The sequence below is a fragment of the Triticum urartu genome, chromosome 5 (assembly GCF_003073215.2).
Source record: "Triticum urartu cultivar G1812 chromosome 5, Tu2.1, whole genome shotgun sequence".
In the NCBI taxonomy this organism is placed as follows: Eukaryota; Viridiplantae; Streptophyta; class Magnoliopsida; order Poales; family Poaceae; genus Triticum; species Triticum urartu.
Window position 1 is genome coordinate 408114911 of NC_053026.1, and position 13335 is coordinate 408128245.

Consider the following 13335-nt stretch of genomic DNA (forward strand, 5'->3'; position numbering starts at 1 on the left):
GATCCTACGAACTATGAGGAAGCGATGATGAGCCCAGATTCCGTGAAATGGCTTGAGGCCATGAAATCTGAGATGAGATCCATGTATGAGAACAAAGTATGGACTTTGATTGACTTGCCCATTGATCGGCGAGCCATTAAGATTAAATGGATCTTCAAGAGGAAGACGGACGCTGATAGTAGTGTTACTATCTACAAAGCTAGAATTGTCGCAAAAAGGTTTTCGACAAGTTCAAAGTGTTGACCACGATGAGAATTTCTCACTCGTATCTATGCTTAAGTCTGTCCGAATCATGTTAGCAATTGCCGCATTTTAGGAAATCTGGCAAATGGATAAACAAAAGTGCATTCCTTAATAGGATTTATTAAAGAAGAGTTGTATATGATGCAACCATAAAGTTTTGTCAATCCTAAAGGTACTAACAAAATATGCAAGCTCCAGCGATCCATCTATGGACTGGAGCAAGCATCTCGGAGTTGGAATATACACTTTGATAAGTTGATCAAAGCATATAGTTTTATGCAGACTTGCGGTGAAGCATGTATTTACAAGAAAGTGAGTGGGAGCACTACAACATTTCTGATAAGTATATGTATGACATATTGTTGATCGGAGATGATGTAGAATTATTCTGCAAAGCATAAAGGAATGATTGAAAGGAGTTTTTTCAAAGAAAGACCTCGATGAAGTTGCTTACATATTGAGCATCAAGATCTATAGAGATAGATCAAGACGCTTGATAAGTTTTTCAATGAGTACATACCTTGACAAGATTTTGAAGTAGTTCAAAATGGAACAGTCAAAGAAAGAGTTCTTGCCTGTGTTACAAGGTGTGAAGTTGAGTAAGACTCAAAACCCGACCACGGCAGAAGATAGAGAGAGAATGAAAGTCATTCCGCCTCAGCCATAGGTTCTATAAAGTATGCCATGCTGTGTACCAGACCTATTGTATACACTGCCCTGAGTTTGGCAAGGGAGTACAATAGTGATCTAGGAGTAGATTACTGGACATTGGTCAAAATTATCCTTAGTGGAATAAGGATATGTTTCTCGATTATGGAGGTGACAAAAGGTTCGTCGTAAAGGGTTACGTCGATGCAAGTTTTGACACTGATCCAGATGACTCTAAATCTCAATCTGGATACATATTGAAAGTGGGAGCAATTAGCTAGAGTAGCTCCGTGCAGAGCATTGTTGACATAGAAATTTGCAAAATACATACGGATCTGAATGTGGCAGACTCGTTGACTAAACTTCCCTCACAAACAAAACATGATCACACCTTAGTACTCTTTGGGTATTAATCACATAGCGATGTGAACTAGATTATTGACTCTAGTAAACCCTTTGGGTGTTGGTCACATGACGATGTGAACTATGGGTGTTAATCACATGGTGATGTGAACTATTGATGTTAAATCACATGGCGATGTGAACTAGATTATTGACTCTAGTGCAAGTGGGAGACTGAAGGAAATATGCCCTAGAGGCAATAATAAAGTTATTATTTATTTCCTTATATCATGATAAATGTTTATTATTCATGCTAGAATTGTATTAACCGAAAACATAATACATGTGTGAATACATAGACAAACAGTATGTCACTAGTATGCCTCTACTTGACTAGCTCGTTGAATCAAAGATGGTTAAGTTTCCTAGCCATAGACATGAGTTGTCATTTGATTAACGTGATCACATCATTAGGAGAATGATGTTATTGACTTGACCCATTCCGTTAGCTTAGCACTTGATCGTTTAGTTTGTTGCTATTGCTTTCTTCATGACTTATACATGTTCCTATGACTATGAGATTATGCAACTACCGTTTACCGGAGGAACACTTTGTGTGCTACCAAACGTCACAACGTAACTGGGTGATTATAAAGGTGCTCTACAGGTGTCTCGAAAGGTACTTGTTGGGTTGGCGTATTTCGAGATTAGGATTTGTCACTCCGATTGTCGGAGAGGTATCTCTGGGCCCTCTCGGTAATGCACATCACTTAAGCCTTGCAAGCATTGCAACTAATGAGTTAGTTGCAGGATGATGTATTACGGAACGAGTAAAGAGACTTGCCGGTAACGAGATTGAACTAGGTATTGAGATCACGACGATCGAATCTCGGGCAAGTAACATACCGATGACAAAGGGAACAACGTATGTTGTGCGGTCTGACCGATAAAGATCTTCGTAGAATATGTGGGAGCCAATATGAGCATCCAGGTTCCGCTATTGGTTATTGACCGGAGACGTGTCTCGGTCATGTCTACATTGTTCTCGAACCCGTAGGGTCCGCACGCTTAAGGTTTCAGTGACAGTTATAGTATGAGTTTATGAGTTTTGATGTACCGAAGGAGTTCGGAGTCCCGGATGAGATCGGGGACATGACAAGGAGTCTCTAAATGGTCGAGACGTAAAGATCGATATATTGGACGACTATATTCGGACATCGGAAAGGTTCCGAGTGATTCGGGTATTTTTCGGAGTACCGGAGAGTTACGGGAATACGTAATGGGCCTTATTGGGCCATACGGGAAAGAAGGAAAAGGGCCTCAAGGGTGGCCGCACCCCTCCCCTTGGTCTGGTCCGAATTGGACTAGGGAAGGGGGGCGCCCCCTTCCTTCCTTCTCCTTTTCCCTTCCCCTTTTCCTATTCCATATGGGAGGTGGAATCCTACTAGGACTAGGGAGTCCTAGTAGGACTCCACACTTGGCACGCCCCCTCCTAGGGCCAGCCTCCTCCTCCCTTGCTCCTTTATATACGGGTGCAGGGGGGCACCCCAAAGACACAACAATTGATCATTGATCTCTTAGCCGTGTGCGGTGCCCCCTTCCACCATAATCCTCGATAATATTGTAGTGGTGCTTAGGCGAAGCCCTGCGACGGTAGAACATCAAGATCGTCACCACGCCGTCGTGCTGACGGAACTCTTCCCCGACATTCTGCTAGATCGGAGTCCGGGGATCGTCATCGAGCTGAACGTGTGCTAGAACTCGGAGGTGACGTAGTTTCGGTGCTTGATCGGTCGGGTCGTGAAGATGTACGACTACATCAACCGCGTTGTGCTAACGCTTCCACTTTCGGTCTACGAGGGTACGTAGACAACACTCTCCTCTCTCGTTGCTATGCATCACCATGATCTTGCGTGTGCGTAGGAAATTTTTTGAAATTACTACGTTCCCCAACATGACATAATTCCTATATGAAATTATACCATGAGTGATCATAGTCATAAATATAAATATTGCAATTCAATCGATGTCTGGCAGTAATTTGTCCACCACATCACACTTATTTGCTTGGAGAGATGCCACTAGTGAACATATGGCCCCCGGGGACTATTTTCCTATACTAAAAACTTTATCAAGAAAATTTATTTTCTTATTGTGCCATCTCTTTTATTTTGTACTTATTGTTAGGTTACTTCACCCTTATACTTGGGGGTACCCAACCACTCTTACGAGAGAGCAAGTAGTTTGTGAGCTGCAAAATACACCCGCTGAATTGAACGATCTAATTGGCAATTGTCGCATATCAATCATGGAATCCCCATGCTCTTCTTGGCCTCGGGCCTGCGACTATAGCTGGCCAGATGGGCCGGGCCTGGCATGCCTACCCGCAAGCACGCTGGCACGGCACGTGATGGGCCAGGCCCGGCACGCTCTAATCGGGCCGTGCCAGGCACGCGGCCCGCCTTGGGCCATGCCTGGGCCTGAAGGCTGGGCACGCGGGCCGGCATGACCCATTTATCTTTTTTATTTTTTATCCAGATTTTATATATATATATATATAACACATAAAAAACAGCCCAGCAGGCCAAAATCAGCCCAAGAAACAACCTAGCAGGCCATCAGGCTAGTGGCCCAACGTGCCTGGCGTGCCATTGGGCCGGCCCGTTTGGCTCCTAGGTCGAGCTTGGGCCGGAGGGGGCAGAACGCGGGCCGGCACGGCACGGCCCGACTAATAATCGTGCCACGGTGGGCCGGGCCGTGCCAGGCACGATTAAGATGGGTCGTGCCGTGCCGTGCCGGGCCGGCCCGTTTGGCCAGCTATGCCTGCGACTAACGTCGGCCATTGTCGCAAAAAAGAGGCAACCCCGCCCTTCAACACTCCATGAGATCTATGATTGGCTGTCTGAACGAAGACTCACCGCCGACACCACCTCCCAAAGACGAAACAATGGACGATCGACGACTCCTAATCAAAAGCATAGAAGACCTGATGAGGCAGGTCTCAAGGAGAACCCCCCCCCCCCTGTCCTGCAACCATCGCCGGAGCCAACTAGACATCATGAGGATAGGGCCTGAGGGAACATTAATTCTCTGCATCAACGACATCCACGCTTGACATCGGCGCCAGGAGACCCTACCTCGGGTCCTAATGGCCCTAATCCGCCCCTCCGCACGGAGATCCGGGCTCCTCTAATCTAACCCTCGCGACGTCATTTCAACGCCGGAGGAGAGGGGGAGAAACAAATTTTGCCCCAAGAGGGTCCCTTTCTTGTGTCGCCCTCCGCTCTCTCTTTTCACTCTTGTTTTGAGAGAGAGCGAGTATCATGCCGTTGCATTCTAATTCCACACACCGAGTTAATTTTGTGATCACATAAGGGCATTTCCAGCCGAATCCCAAATTTTAGCTCCTCAAAAGCCCCCTCAAACCTTAACTCCTTAATTTGGATGGGTTAAATGAAAGGGTTCCTAGTCAACCTCCTAAAACTTAAGTCTCAACTTTTTTAAACACAGATTCGTTTATTCAGGCCATCGAGTTAGCTTCACTCATCTTAAGATCAATGTAAACTACTCCCTTCATTCACAAATATAAGATGTTTAGGATATTTTAATATGGATTACATATGGACTGAAATGAGTGAACAAACACAATAAGATGCGTCTATATACATCCAAATCAGAAAAAATTAGAACATCTTATATTTGTGAATGGAGGGAGTACTTTATAAAACAACATTTTGGCCACATAGTTCACCGGTTCCTGAGAACTGATCCATACAAGAGGACAAGAATAATTACACACTTCAACAAAAAATACATTTTTTTTGCGGGAAACACAAACGCAAATTCCCTAACTGCTACAACAAGTGCAATCAACTCTTTCCCCATCTCCTTAGTTTCAGTGTCAACACTTTTGCCCTTCTCTGTTGACTTCTCTGGCTTGCATACTTATTTCTTCTCTGCCTCCACGTGAAGAAACTTAAGACATTGTGTCCTCATTGTTTTTATTTTTGCGAGAGATTGTGTCCTCTATAATCTAATCTCTAACGACAAGTGCACCAACATCAAATAAACCTCGTTAATAAATATATAAATGTATTCTTCTTTCCAATACCAAAAGTTGCAACCTTTTTTTTGCATAATATTAAGACAACATTGAGCTCACATTGCATGAAACAAAGAACAACCGCACCATATTGCACTCGCTTGGTTCTTTTTGTTGGACCTTTTGTTGGCATGAAGGGAAGCGGCATGAAGGGAAGCCCTTTGTTGGCTGAGAATTTGTTTTGGACGCTAAAACAAATTGCCAGCTAGAGATGTTCTAACACTGTTTGGTTCTTTTTTAATTCCTTGTACCACCAAAATTGCAAATCTCCAGGACTACATGAGCAGCTATTGACAGTTACCTGCTGTCAGGACACTATGCTTCTTAAGAGCCCCAGTTGTATCCTCTCGCATTTTATCTGCACATAATTGAGCTGAAAGACCTGCGCCGACCATTGACCCATCGTGTAGCTCAAGAGACGACATGATAGCTCGGTAAGAGTTTCTAAATGAGCTCATGGCTGGCTCAAGGGAGATAGTGAATATCATACACGAGCGGCGCGCATTGCCTGCATCGACCACGCCATTTTTCCTTTTGTTTTACACTGCATACGTTGCCTCTGGCCTAGGGTTTGGGGCAACCTATCTGACACTCTCAATTTTCTATTCAAGGTCATAGAAATAGGTGTCCAGGGTTAACCAAGAAGAAAATTACGCGTATCAAAAAGTATAACAGCTGTGCGATTCTGATGTTACTGTGTGGCCTGTGGTAGTAGTAGCATTTTGTTTTGGCCTAGTGGGAGTATTTCAATATACAGAGGTGTACTGGTAAGCATCTTTCCCAACCCATTTCCCTCTTCGGGTGCACTGTAATATTCACATTTTCCAAAGGGATAGATGCCTAGATGACACTCCAACGCCAAAGTGCTCAGGTTCACGGCAAAACCCTTCTGCCTTAGCAACACCGTTCGCCACTCTGCCAACAATCAGCGGGACGTGAACGCCTGCACAGTGTCACGTGACATAAAATGATCTGCATGAGAATCACAGCAGCAGAGCAAATCATACTATTAACCAACCATGTATCTGTATGTACGTACCGAGAAGATGTTGCAGTGGCCGGGGTCGGCGAGGTGCGCCAAGAGGTTGTCGAGGGGGCCCTGGCCGGTGTAGACGGCCTGGAACCAGAAGCCGACGAAGGCCAGCATGGCGAGGCGGCCGTTCTTGATCTCCTTGGTGCGGAGCACCATGACGGGCTCCGGCGAGCCGCGGCCCCAGTTGCCCCAGTCGAACCACAGGCCCCCCGGGTACCCCACGTCCGGGGTGGGGTTCTTGCGGTTGGGGAACCGCGGCTCGATGTCCACGGACCCCGGGTTGAGGTAGTCCATCCACCGCCGGCCCTCCACCCACCCCATGAGCGCCATCTGGGTCACGAACAGCGTCCACGGGTCCGCGAAGTACTCGCGCTCGCCGGCCGTGTACCAGGAGAACTCCTCCATGAAGCCCCACTTGTGCAGGACCTCCGGGACCAGGATCCCGGCCGCCGCCAGCATCGCCCACCGGCCGTGCATCAGCTCCGCCTGCGCGAACCACCGCAGCGACTCCGGCTCCGATCCGAATCCCAGAGGATCAAATCCGAAGTCTCCCGGAAGGCTGAAGGGGAAATGGCAACACGCCAACACAGGAATGATGTCAGAGACGAAATGAAATTCAGTAGTCTGAAATTGGTTCAGTTTACCTACCTGCCGTCGAGCCACGGCGGAGGGGCGGTGCCGGGGAACCAGACGGGCCGGTCGGGCCCCAGCGGCTCGCACACCGTGGACAGGCTGCTCTTGGTCGCGCCAGTACGGTGGCTACCGCCCCGCCGGACGGGAGCGCAGGCTGCCGCTGCCGGGCCAGCATTCTGCGCCGGCGGCTTCGTGGCATGCAACACCCGGATCCTAAGCTCGATCAGAAGTTCAGAACAAGCAAGCAGAAGGGCATGCGGCAACGACGGTTCAGCATTTTTCCGATGATCCGAGAGGTTTCAAAGCAAATTTACCAGAGCATGTTGGTGATTACCTAGGTTGGAGGCGACATGCTGCGAATGAGCCAGTGGGCAGAGGAGTCGCCATGGAGGATTCCGGACGGGGGAGAGGGGGGGAGCGGGAATGGCACTGCACCGGCCACCGCCAGCGGGTTATCTGTTTGGAGTAGATGAGGATAGGGAGGGAGAGGGCGCTGCGCTGAGCCAATGGCGGGACGCCAGTTTTTTTTTTTTTTTTTTTTTTTGCCCGCTGTCGTGGAAAATGTCTCGTGGGCTTCTTCTAAGTTGGATGCTCGCGGCTTTTTGTTTGAACATTGTTCACGGCCTTCTCGATGGCACTGAAAGAAGCCAACTCTTATCCTCAAAAAAAAAAAAGAAGCCAACTCTTTTTTTTTTCAGGAATGGAAGAAACTTGACAGACTACTCCCCTAATTTATTTTGGATAGACTAGTACTGACAACGAAAAAAAATATGGTTCAGTTCTTTTGTACCAAATGTAATACTCCCCCGTTCCTAAATATAAGTTTTTTTAGAGATTCCAATGCGTACTACATACGGAGCAAAATGAGTGAATCTACACTCTAAAATATGCCTATGTACATTCGTATGTATGATTAGGGCATTTTGGAGACCGAGCTCCATGAAGCCCTTTATTTTGAATAATTCAAAATTCATAAATTTCAGTTTCAAAAAATTCTGAAAAAAATACACATGTATGCAAGGATGTAAAGTGTATGTGTGAAAAATTTCAGGATGAAATACCTTGAATTGCAAGCTGTACAAAAAAACCAAAATCATGGACTTTATAGATGAACAGTACATATGCTAAAAGGCTCCAGATTTGTCTTTTTTGTGTAGCTCACATTTTAATGTATTTCAGCCTGAAAATTCGCACACATGTACATTATGTATCTAGGTATATGCGTATTTATTTTCAGAATTTTTTGAAACTGAAAAGTTTGAATTTTAAAGTTTTCAAATAAAGGCCTCCATGGAGCTCGGTCTCCGTTTGGCATTTTCGCGTATGTAGTCCTTATTAAAATCTCTAAAAAGTGTTATATTTAGGAATGGAGGGAGTATATACTGCTGATCCCTGACATGAACAAACTTGATCAATATTGCATTTCAAACCTTTCTCAGTCAACTGAGGTTGGTTCTCGCCTCCCTCAAAAAAAATATGGTGCTCACCCTCTATGAATCCATAAATCAGAGAGCATGCTGCGAAAGAAAAAAAAAGAATAATGCCCTACTTTTTCAAATGTAATTCGAAAGCCAAAGTGAAAATCAAACCAAAAGAAGCTGTGCTGCCACTGCTTCACCAAAAGACTAGCAGAATAAGATTTGTTCCACTTACACAAGGGACAAGGTGTTTTACCCTGTATGGCTGTACTGACGTTATTTCGAAGACCTTTTGACAGAGTGAGATATCCAAACCGAACATAAAAAAACAGCTGCTGTTAATATTGTTGTTAGTGAGGTTTTAATTGTTTAATTCGTGTGTAGAAATACAGGGATGAAATGTGAAAACAGATGCATCATTCTATGACACAGTATAGACAAGTCTGGGCCTCCTTAAATACACGCCTGAGACAAAGGGAGGTGTAAACAGCTACAAACAAAATTCCCTGTGTATGCAGTAAAGCAAGACTAAGCTGATCACTGGATATGCCGAAAATAGTACAGTGAGACGAACCGCCGTGTCAGAAACTGTAGTCGATATCTGAAATGTTCTGCAGTGTCGATTGTTTAACCATCTCGCGCCGCTCATTGTACAGGTCCAGGTTCTTGCAGGGCACAGGGAAAACATAGCCGATGACCTGCCCCTGGACGAAGGAGCACTGGAAAACATGGTGCTTCTTGTCAAGTATACCAACCGACATATCATGGAAAGTAACATTCCTCACGGGGATCTCTGCGCTCCCTTGTATCCTGACGGGTACCCGCACCCTTTGCCCATGGATTGACGTATAAGAGATGTTACCGACAACAGGAACAGCCTTCGGGTCGAACCGTTCATCTGGGTGCTCGTTATAGTCGGTCTTTATCACGATACCAACCCGGACATTTTCTAGGGTTATGTTTCTGTAGACAATGTTGTTTACATAGGCCCCTCTTCCAGGGGCAGTCTTTATCCTCACACCTCGCCGCGAACTCCAAATGTGGACGTTCTCTACCAAAACGTTTGAGACACCACCAGACATCTCGCTTCCTATAGACACGCCAGCACTGTCCAGAAGGGAAAAGAGATTAAACACGCAATTAAGCTGATCTGACAAACTTTGACTAGTAACGCCCATACATTTCAGAGTAATTCACTGTACATGAAAAGCTGCATTTTGGTACTATTAACGTTCTTATTCGCCAATCTCAACTGATAAATTAACAGAAGGGCTAACACAGTGAACCAAAACAAATGAATTACCTGACCATTGAGCGGATTATGACATTGCGAACAGTGATGTTAGTAGATGGACGCCCATAAGCAATTCCATATTGATCCCAACCACTCTTTATAGCTACCCCGTCATCACCAACAGAAATATAGCAATTTTCAATCATCACATTCTCGCAAGAATCTGCATAAGCAGTAAACGCAGCTGAGAATCTGAGTGTTGTATAAAATGTTCCAAGTCATATAATAACAAGTTAAGAAACCAAGATAACATGGAAGTACAAAGTTGTAGGGTTCATATTGTCAATGAATATGAAGAGGCTAGATTGTTATCCAGTCATTGAACAATGTGAGCTGTAGCTGAAACGAATCAGAGCTCAGGAATCAAGTAAACCGCAAAAGTTGGAAAATGACCTGGATCTATCCCGTCGGTGTTTGGAGCCCCAGCAATTGGAGCCAGAATAGTAGTTCCCGAGACTGTGACATCCTTGCAGTCATACAGATGAAGTGTCCAGAAGGGAGAATCACGTAATGTGATGTTAGAAATAGTAATGTTACTTGACCGCATGAGCTGAACAAGAGGACCCCTGGTGTGATTGAGGAGTTTCTTGCGAAATTTGATCCACCAACTTTGGCCTTGCCCATTTATAGTGCCATTATGACCTATTAGACAGATAAAGAGATGATGAGTCTCAGCTAACGAAATGTCTGACCAATTTGAGGACAAAAAGGCTGATAGAAAGAGTATTTAGCAATTAAATTGGCACATTAGAATCATGGCTACACATTCATGATTATTCTGGTAACAGGTAACAATATCTTCACATGAATAACCAACAAAACTGTTGGTCTTATATTCAAAATACTTAATAGGAGGCATCATAACATAGGATCATCCAACATACTTTCATGGTGGGACTTAATGATCTATAAGATAGGTGGTCGCAAATACGGATACTTCATTTTAACAATTTCACTTATGTTCCTATGTTTAGCAATTAGGGTGTTAATTTAAAGGCCACACACACCATAATATGATGGCAGTCAATCCTTGCTTTAATTTCAGAATGCAAACACAAAGTTCAAAGTAATAATTAAGCATTGAAATGGACTAAGCAAGTAAACATATATAGAAAAAACATAAAGTTCACACTATCATGAGCGTTAAAATGCAACAAAAGGAAACATACAATATTACTTACCGGTTATAATCACATCCTTCAGGTCTTGACCATGTATTAGGCTCCCATATCGAGGTCCCTTATGCTCTCTTCCGTATCCATATGACGGTAATGGGGACATCAATGGCCAGTATCTTTCATCCTTACATGTAAGTAACGCAATAAGCTGTCAATGTTGACTCATTGGAAGAAAATGCACTAGACTGTAAAAGTTACAGCCAAACGATATGTAAGAACATCCTAGTTCAACTTTCTCTAAGTTTGAAACAAAATGACATCACTGTAATTCCTTTACAGACTAAGCATGAGTGGACAGGAACAGTGTTATTCTAGAGCCAATGTGAGTCATTAATTCAGTATATGCTTTAATGGTTTAACTATACCAATTTGTGACTAGTCATACAATCTTGTCAAAACTTGTGACAGTAAAATTAAGCAAGCTGATGGAGAGTGCAGCTGAAATGTCTCACCTGGACCCCGAGGATCTCAGCGCCTGCAGCGAGGAAGAGCGTCATGTGGCTGGTGAGGTTAAACGGCGCGGTGAGCCACCGGCCGGCAGGCACGGTGAGCCTCCCGCCGCCCCTCTCCGAGATGGCCGCCACCGCGGCCTCGAAGGCCGCCGTGTTGACCGTCCGCCCGTCCCCGACGCCCCCAAACTCCCTCAAGTCGTACACCGGCGGCGAGGCCACCCACTGGCCCATCGAGGCTGCGGCAGACGGCGCGCGCTTGGGCATGGGCGGCCGGTTGTAGAGCCGCAGGCGGCCCATGGAGGTGTTCTGCCACAGGAAGACGAGCACGAAGCCGACGAGCCAGAGCGCGACCAGGTACGCCCTGTAGGACGGCGAGATCGCCGGCGGCGCCCACCGACGGTGGTGGAACTGGTGCGCGCCCCGGCTTAGCGCGGCGCGCGGGGAGGACAGCACCGCCGGGCCGGAGGAGGCCGACGCCGCCGCCGCGGCGGCTGCGGCGGCGACGGAGGCGCGCGGGGAGGAGACGCCGACGGCGATCTCCGCCATCGGATCCGGTCGGCGCGCGGGCGGGGGCGGGATCTACGTGCTACGCCGCGCTGTACCAACCGGTTGGTGCGTCTGTCGGGGGGGTGCTGCTAGGGTTTTGCTGCCCATGGAGGTGGGGGAGGAAGCGGGAGCGCGGCGGTGGTGGTGAGCCGGACCTCGGGAGCACTAGTTTTAAAAGGGCGGGAGGCGGTGAGGTCACTGGCACTTGAGCGCGGTGGCGCAGTGGTGGTGCCGGCCGTGGGGTTGGGGGAGGAACCACGACGAGACGACGGCCAGCAAGACGGCGGAATGACCGAATAGCCCCCCTGGCCCCTGCGTACTGCCGTCAGACTGTGCGGGCCGTTGGATTGACTGACTCGAGTTGCCGTGGCTCTGTTTGTTGCTTCTACGCTTCCGCTGATGCTGAGCCCCAGAAGTACTCCCCCTCCGCTTCCCCTTTTTCGCTTTTTTAACAACATCCGGTCTATTCTTCATCTATCATGTCAGTACAAAACACTAGTAGAAGTGACAAATAAATTCAGGTTTTAGACTACCTCTTTTCCGAAATTCATTCAGATCTTTTATTAAAGTTTAGCATAAGTACAAAGCATCTAAAACATAATAAAAATTACATTGAGATTCTAAGACCCCAAACAATCACTACTGCTGCCAGAGCAAGCCGCCGACGCGTAGTTGTCGTCGTTCCCCTACCGGAGCCGGCTTGACCTTGTCGATGACAGCCGGGAAGTCTTCGTACACATGCCCCTAAGGGCCACCGCCTGAAGTCGTTGTCGTCGCCGTTGAACCCTTCATGGATCTGAAGCATCTGACGCCAAATCTCGCCATAAGATGAGAAACCCTAATCTCACCGCCCCAAAAAGACAATAGGAACCTACGCCGGAGCTCCGTTTACTACATCCAAATGGACGAACTCGAGGAGGATCAGAGCCTGGAACACAAACTTAAAGAAGTAGCGCCGCCATCCGCCGCGCCGCACCTAGGAGGACTAAAAAAAACCTAACATAAACTACTAACCGGAGCGGACGCAACGGGATTCCCCTTCCCGCCACTGGCCGTCGGAGCAACAGACAGAGGTGAGGCGAATCCACGGACTCATCGGTGAAATTTGAAGGAGAAAGTTTGCCCTAGCCACCTAGGGTCCAAGGGTTTTAGACTACCTCTAGACACACAAATAAGGACTGTATCCATCGAAGATTAACATAGACCGAATCTCGCGAGATTCTTTTTGGTTTATTGGGATCATGTAAAATCACATCAATTAAGGGGGAAAAAGAGGAAATAATTAAGTAAGAAAGTTCTAATACTATGTGCATGGAACCCTCAATAAAAATTACTACGTGCATGGTCCTCTTACTCATTCATGCCTTGGTGGGGTTTATATTGGAAAATTACATAATTAAATATGAACAAAGCTATATTATTATTATTATTACTACTACTACTACT

At 46.4% G+C, this 13335-nt stretch overlaps 2 protein-coding genes across 2 annotated transcripts; both read right to left on the reverse strand.

Annotated features, from left to right (window-relative positions):
* Window positions 1-5969: 5969 nt before the first annotated feature.
* On the reverse strand, window positions 5970-7537 carry LOC125509346 (photosystem I chlorophyll a/b-binding protein 6, chloroplastic-like). The gene is made up of 4 exons (XM_048674306.1): window positions 7336-7537; window positions 7017-7214; window positions 6375-6927; window positions 5970-6278 (listed from the first exon to the last, which is right to left on the reverse strand). Exons 1-4 carry the CDS (start codon window positions 7386-7388, stop codon window positions 6261-6263), a joined length of 822 nt encoding a protein of 273 aa, XP_048530263.1. The 5' UTR covers window positions 7389-7537; the 3' UTR covers window positions 5970-6260.
* A 1199-nt stretch (window positions 7538-8736) lies between these two features.
* On the reverse strand, window positions 8737-12270 carry LOC125509345 (probable polygalacturonase). The gene is made up of 5 exons (XM_048674305.1): window positions 11344-12270; window positions 10895-11015; window positions 10107-10355; window positions 9723-9876; window positions 8737-9526 (listed from the first exon to the last, which is right to left on the reverse strand). Exons 1-5 carry the CDS (start codon window positions 11887-11889, stop codon window positions 9001-9003), a joined length of 1596 nt encoding a protein of 531 aa, XP_048530262.1. The 5' UTR covers window positions 11890-12270; the 3' UTR covers window positions 8737-9000.
* Between the last annotated feature and the right edge of the window lie 1065 nt (window positions 12271-13335).

Bases quoted from the DNA above. Each gene is read 5' to 3' on its own strand.
- LOC125509346 (XM_048674306.1), bottom strand. From the start codon at position 7,388: ATGGCGACTCCTCTGCCCACTGGCTCATTCGCAGCATGTCGCCTCCAA. The intron at 7,215-7,335 runs GTAATCACCAAC...GATCGAGCTTAG, and splicing joins GCATGTCGCCTCCAACCTAG to GATCCGGGTGTTGCATGCCA. The intron at 6,928-7,016 runs GTAGGTAAACTG...TTTCCCCTTCAG, and splicing joins CCGCCGTGGCTCGACGGCAG to CCTTCCGGGAGACTTCGGAT.
- LOC125509345 (XM_048674305.1), bottom strand. From the start codon at position 11,889: ATGGCGGAGATCGCCGTCGGCGTCTCCTCCCCGCGCGCCTCCGTCGCC. The intron at 11,016-11,343 runs GTGAGACATTTC...CTTACATGTAAG, and splicing joins CTGAGATCCTCGGGGTCCAG to GATGAAAGATACTGGCCATT. The intron at 9,527-9,722 runs GTAATTCATTTG...CCTTCTGGACAG, and splicing joins ATAATCCGCTCAATGGTCAG to TGCTGGCGTGTCTATAGGAA.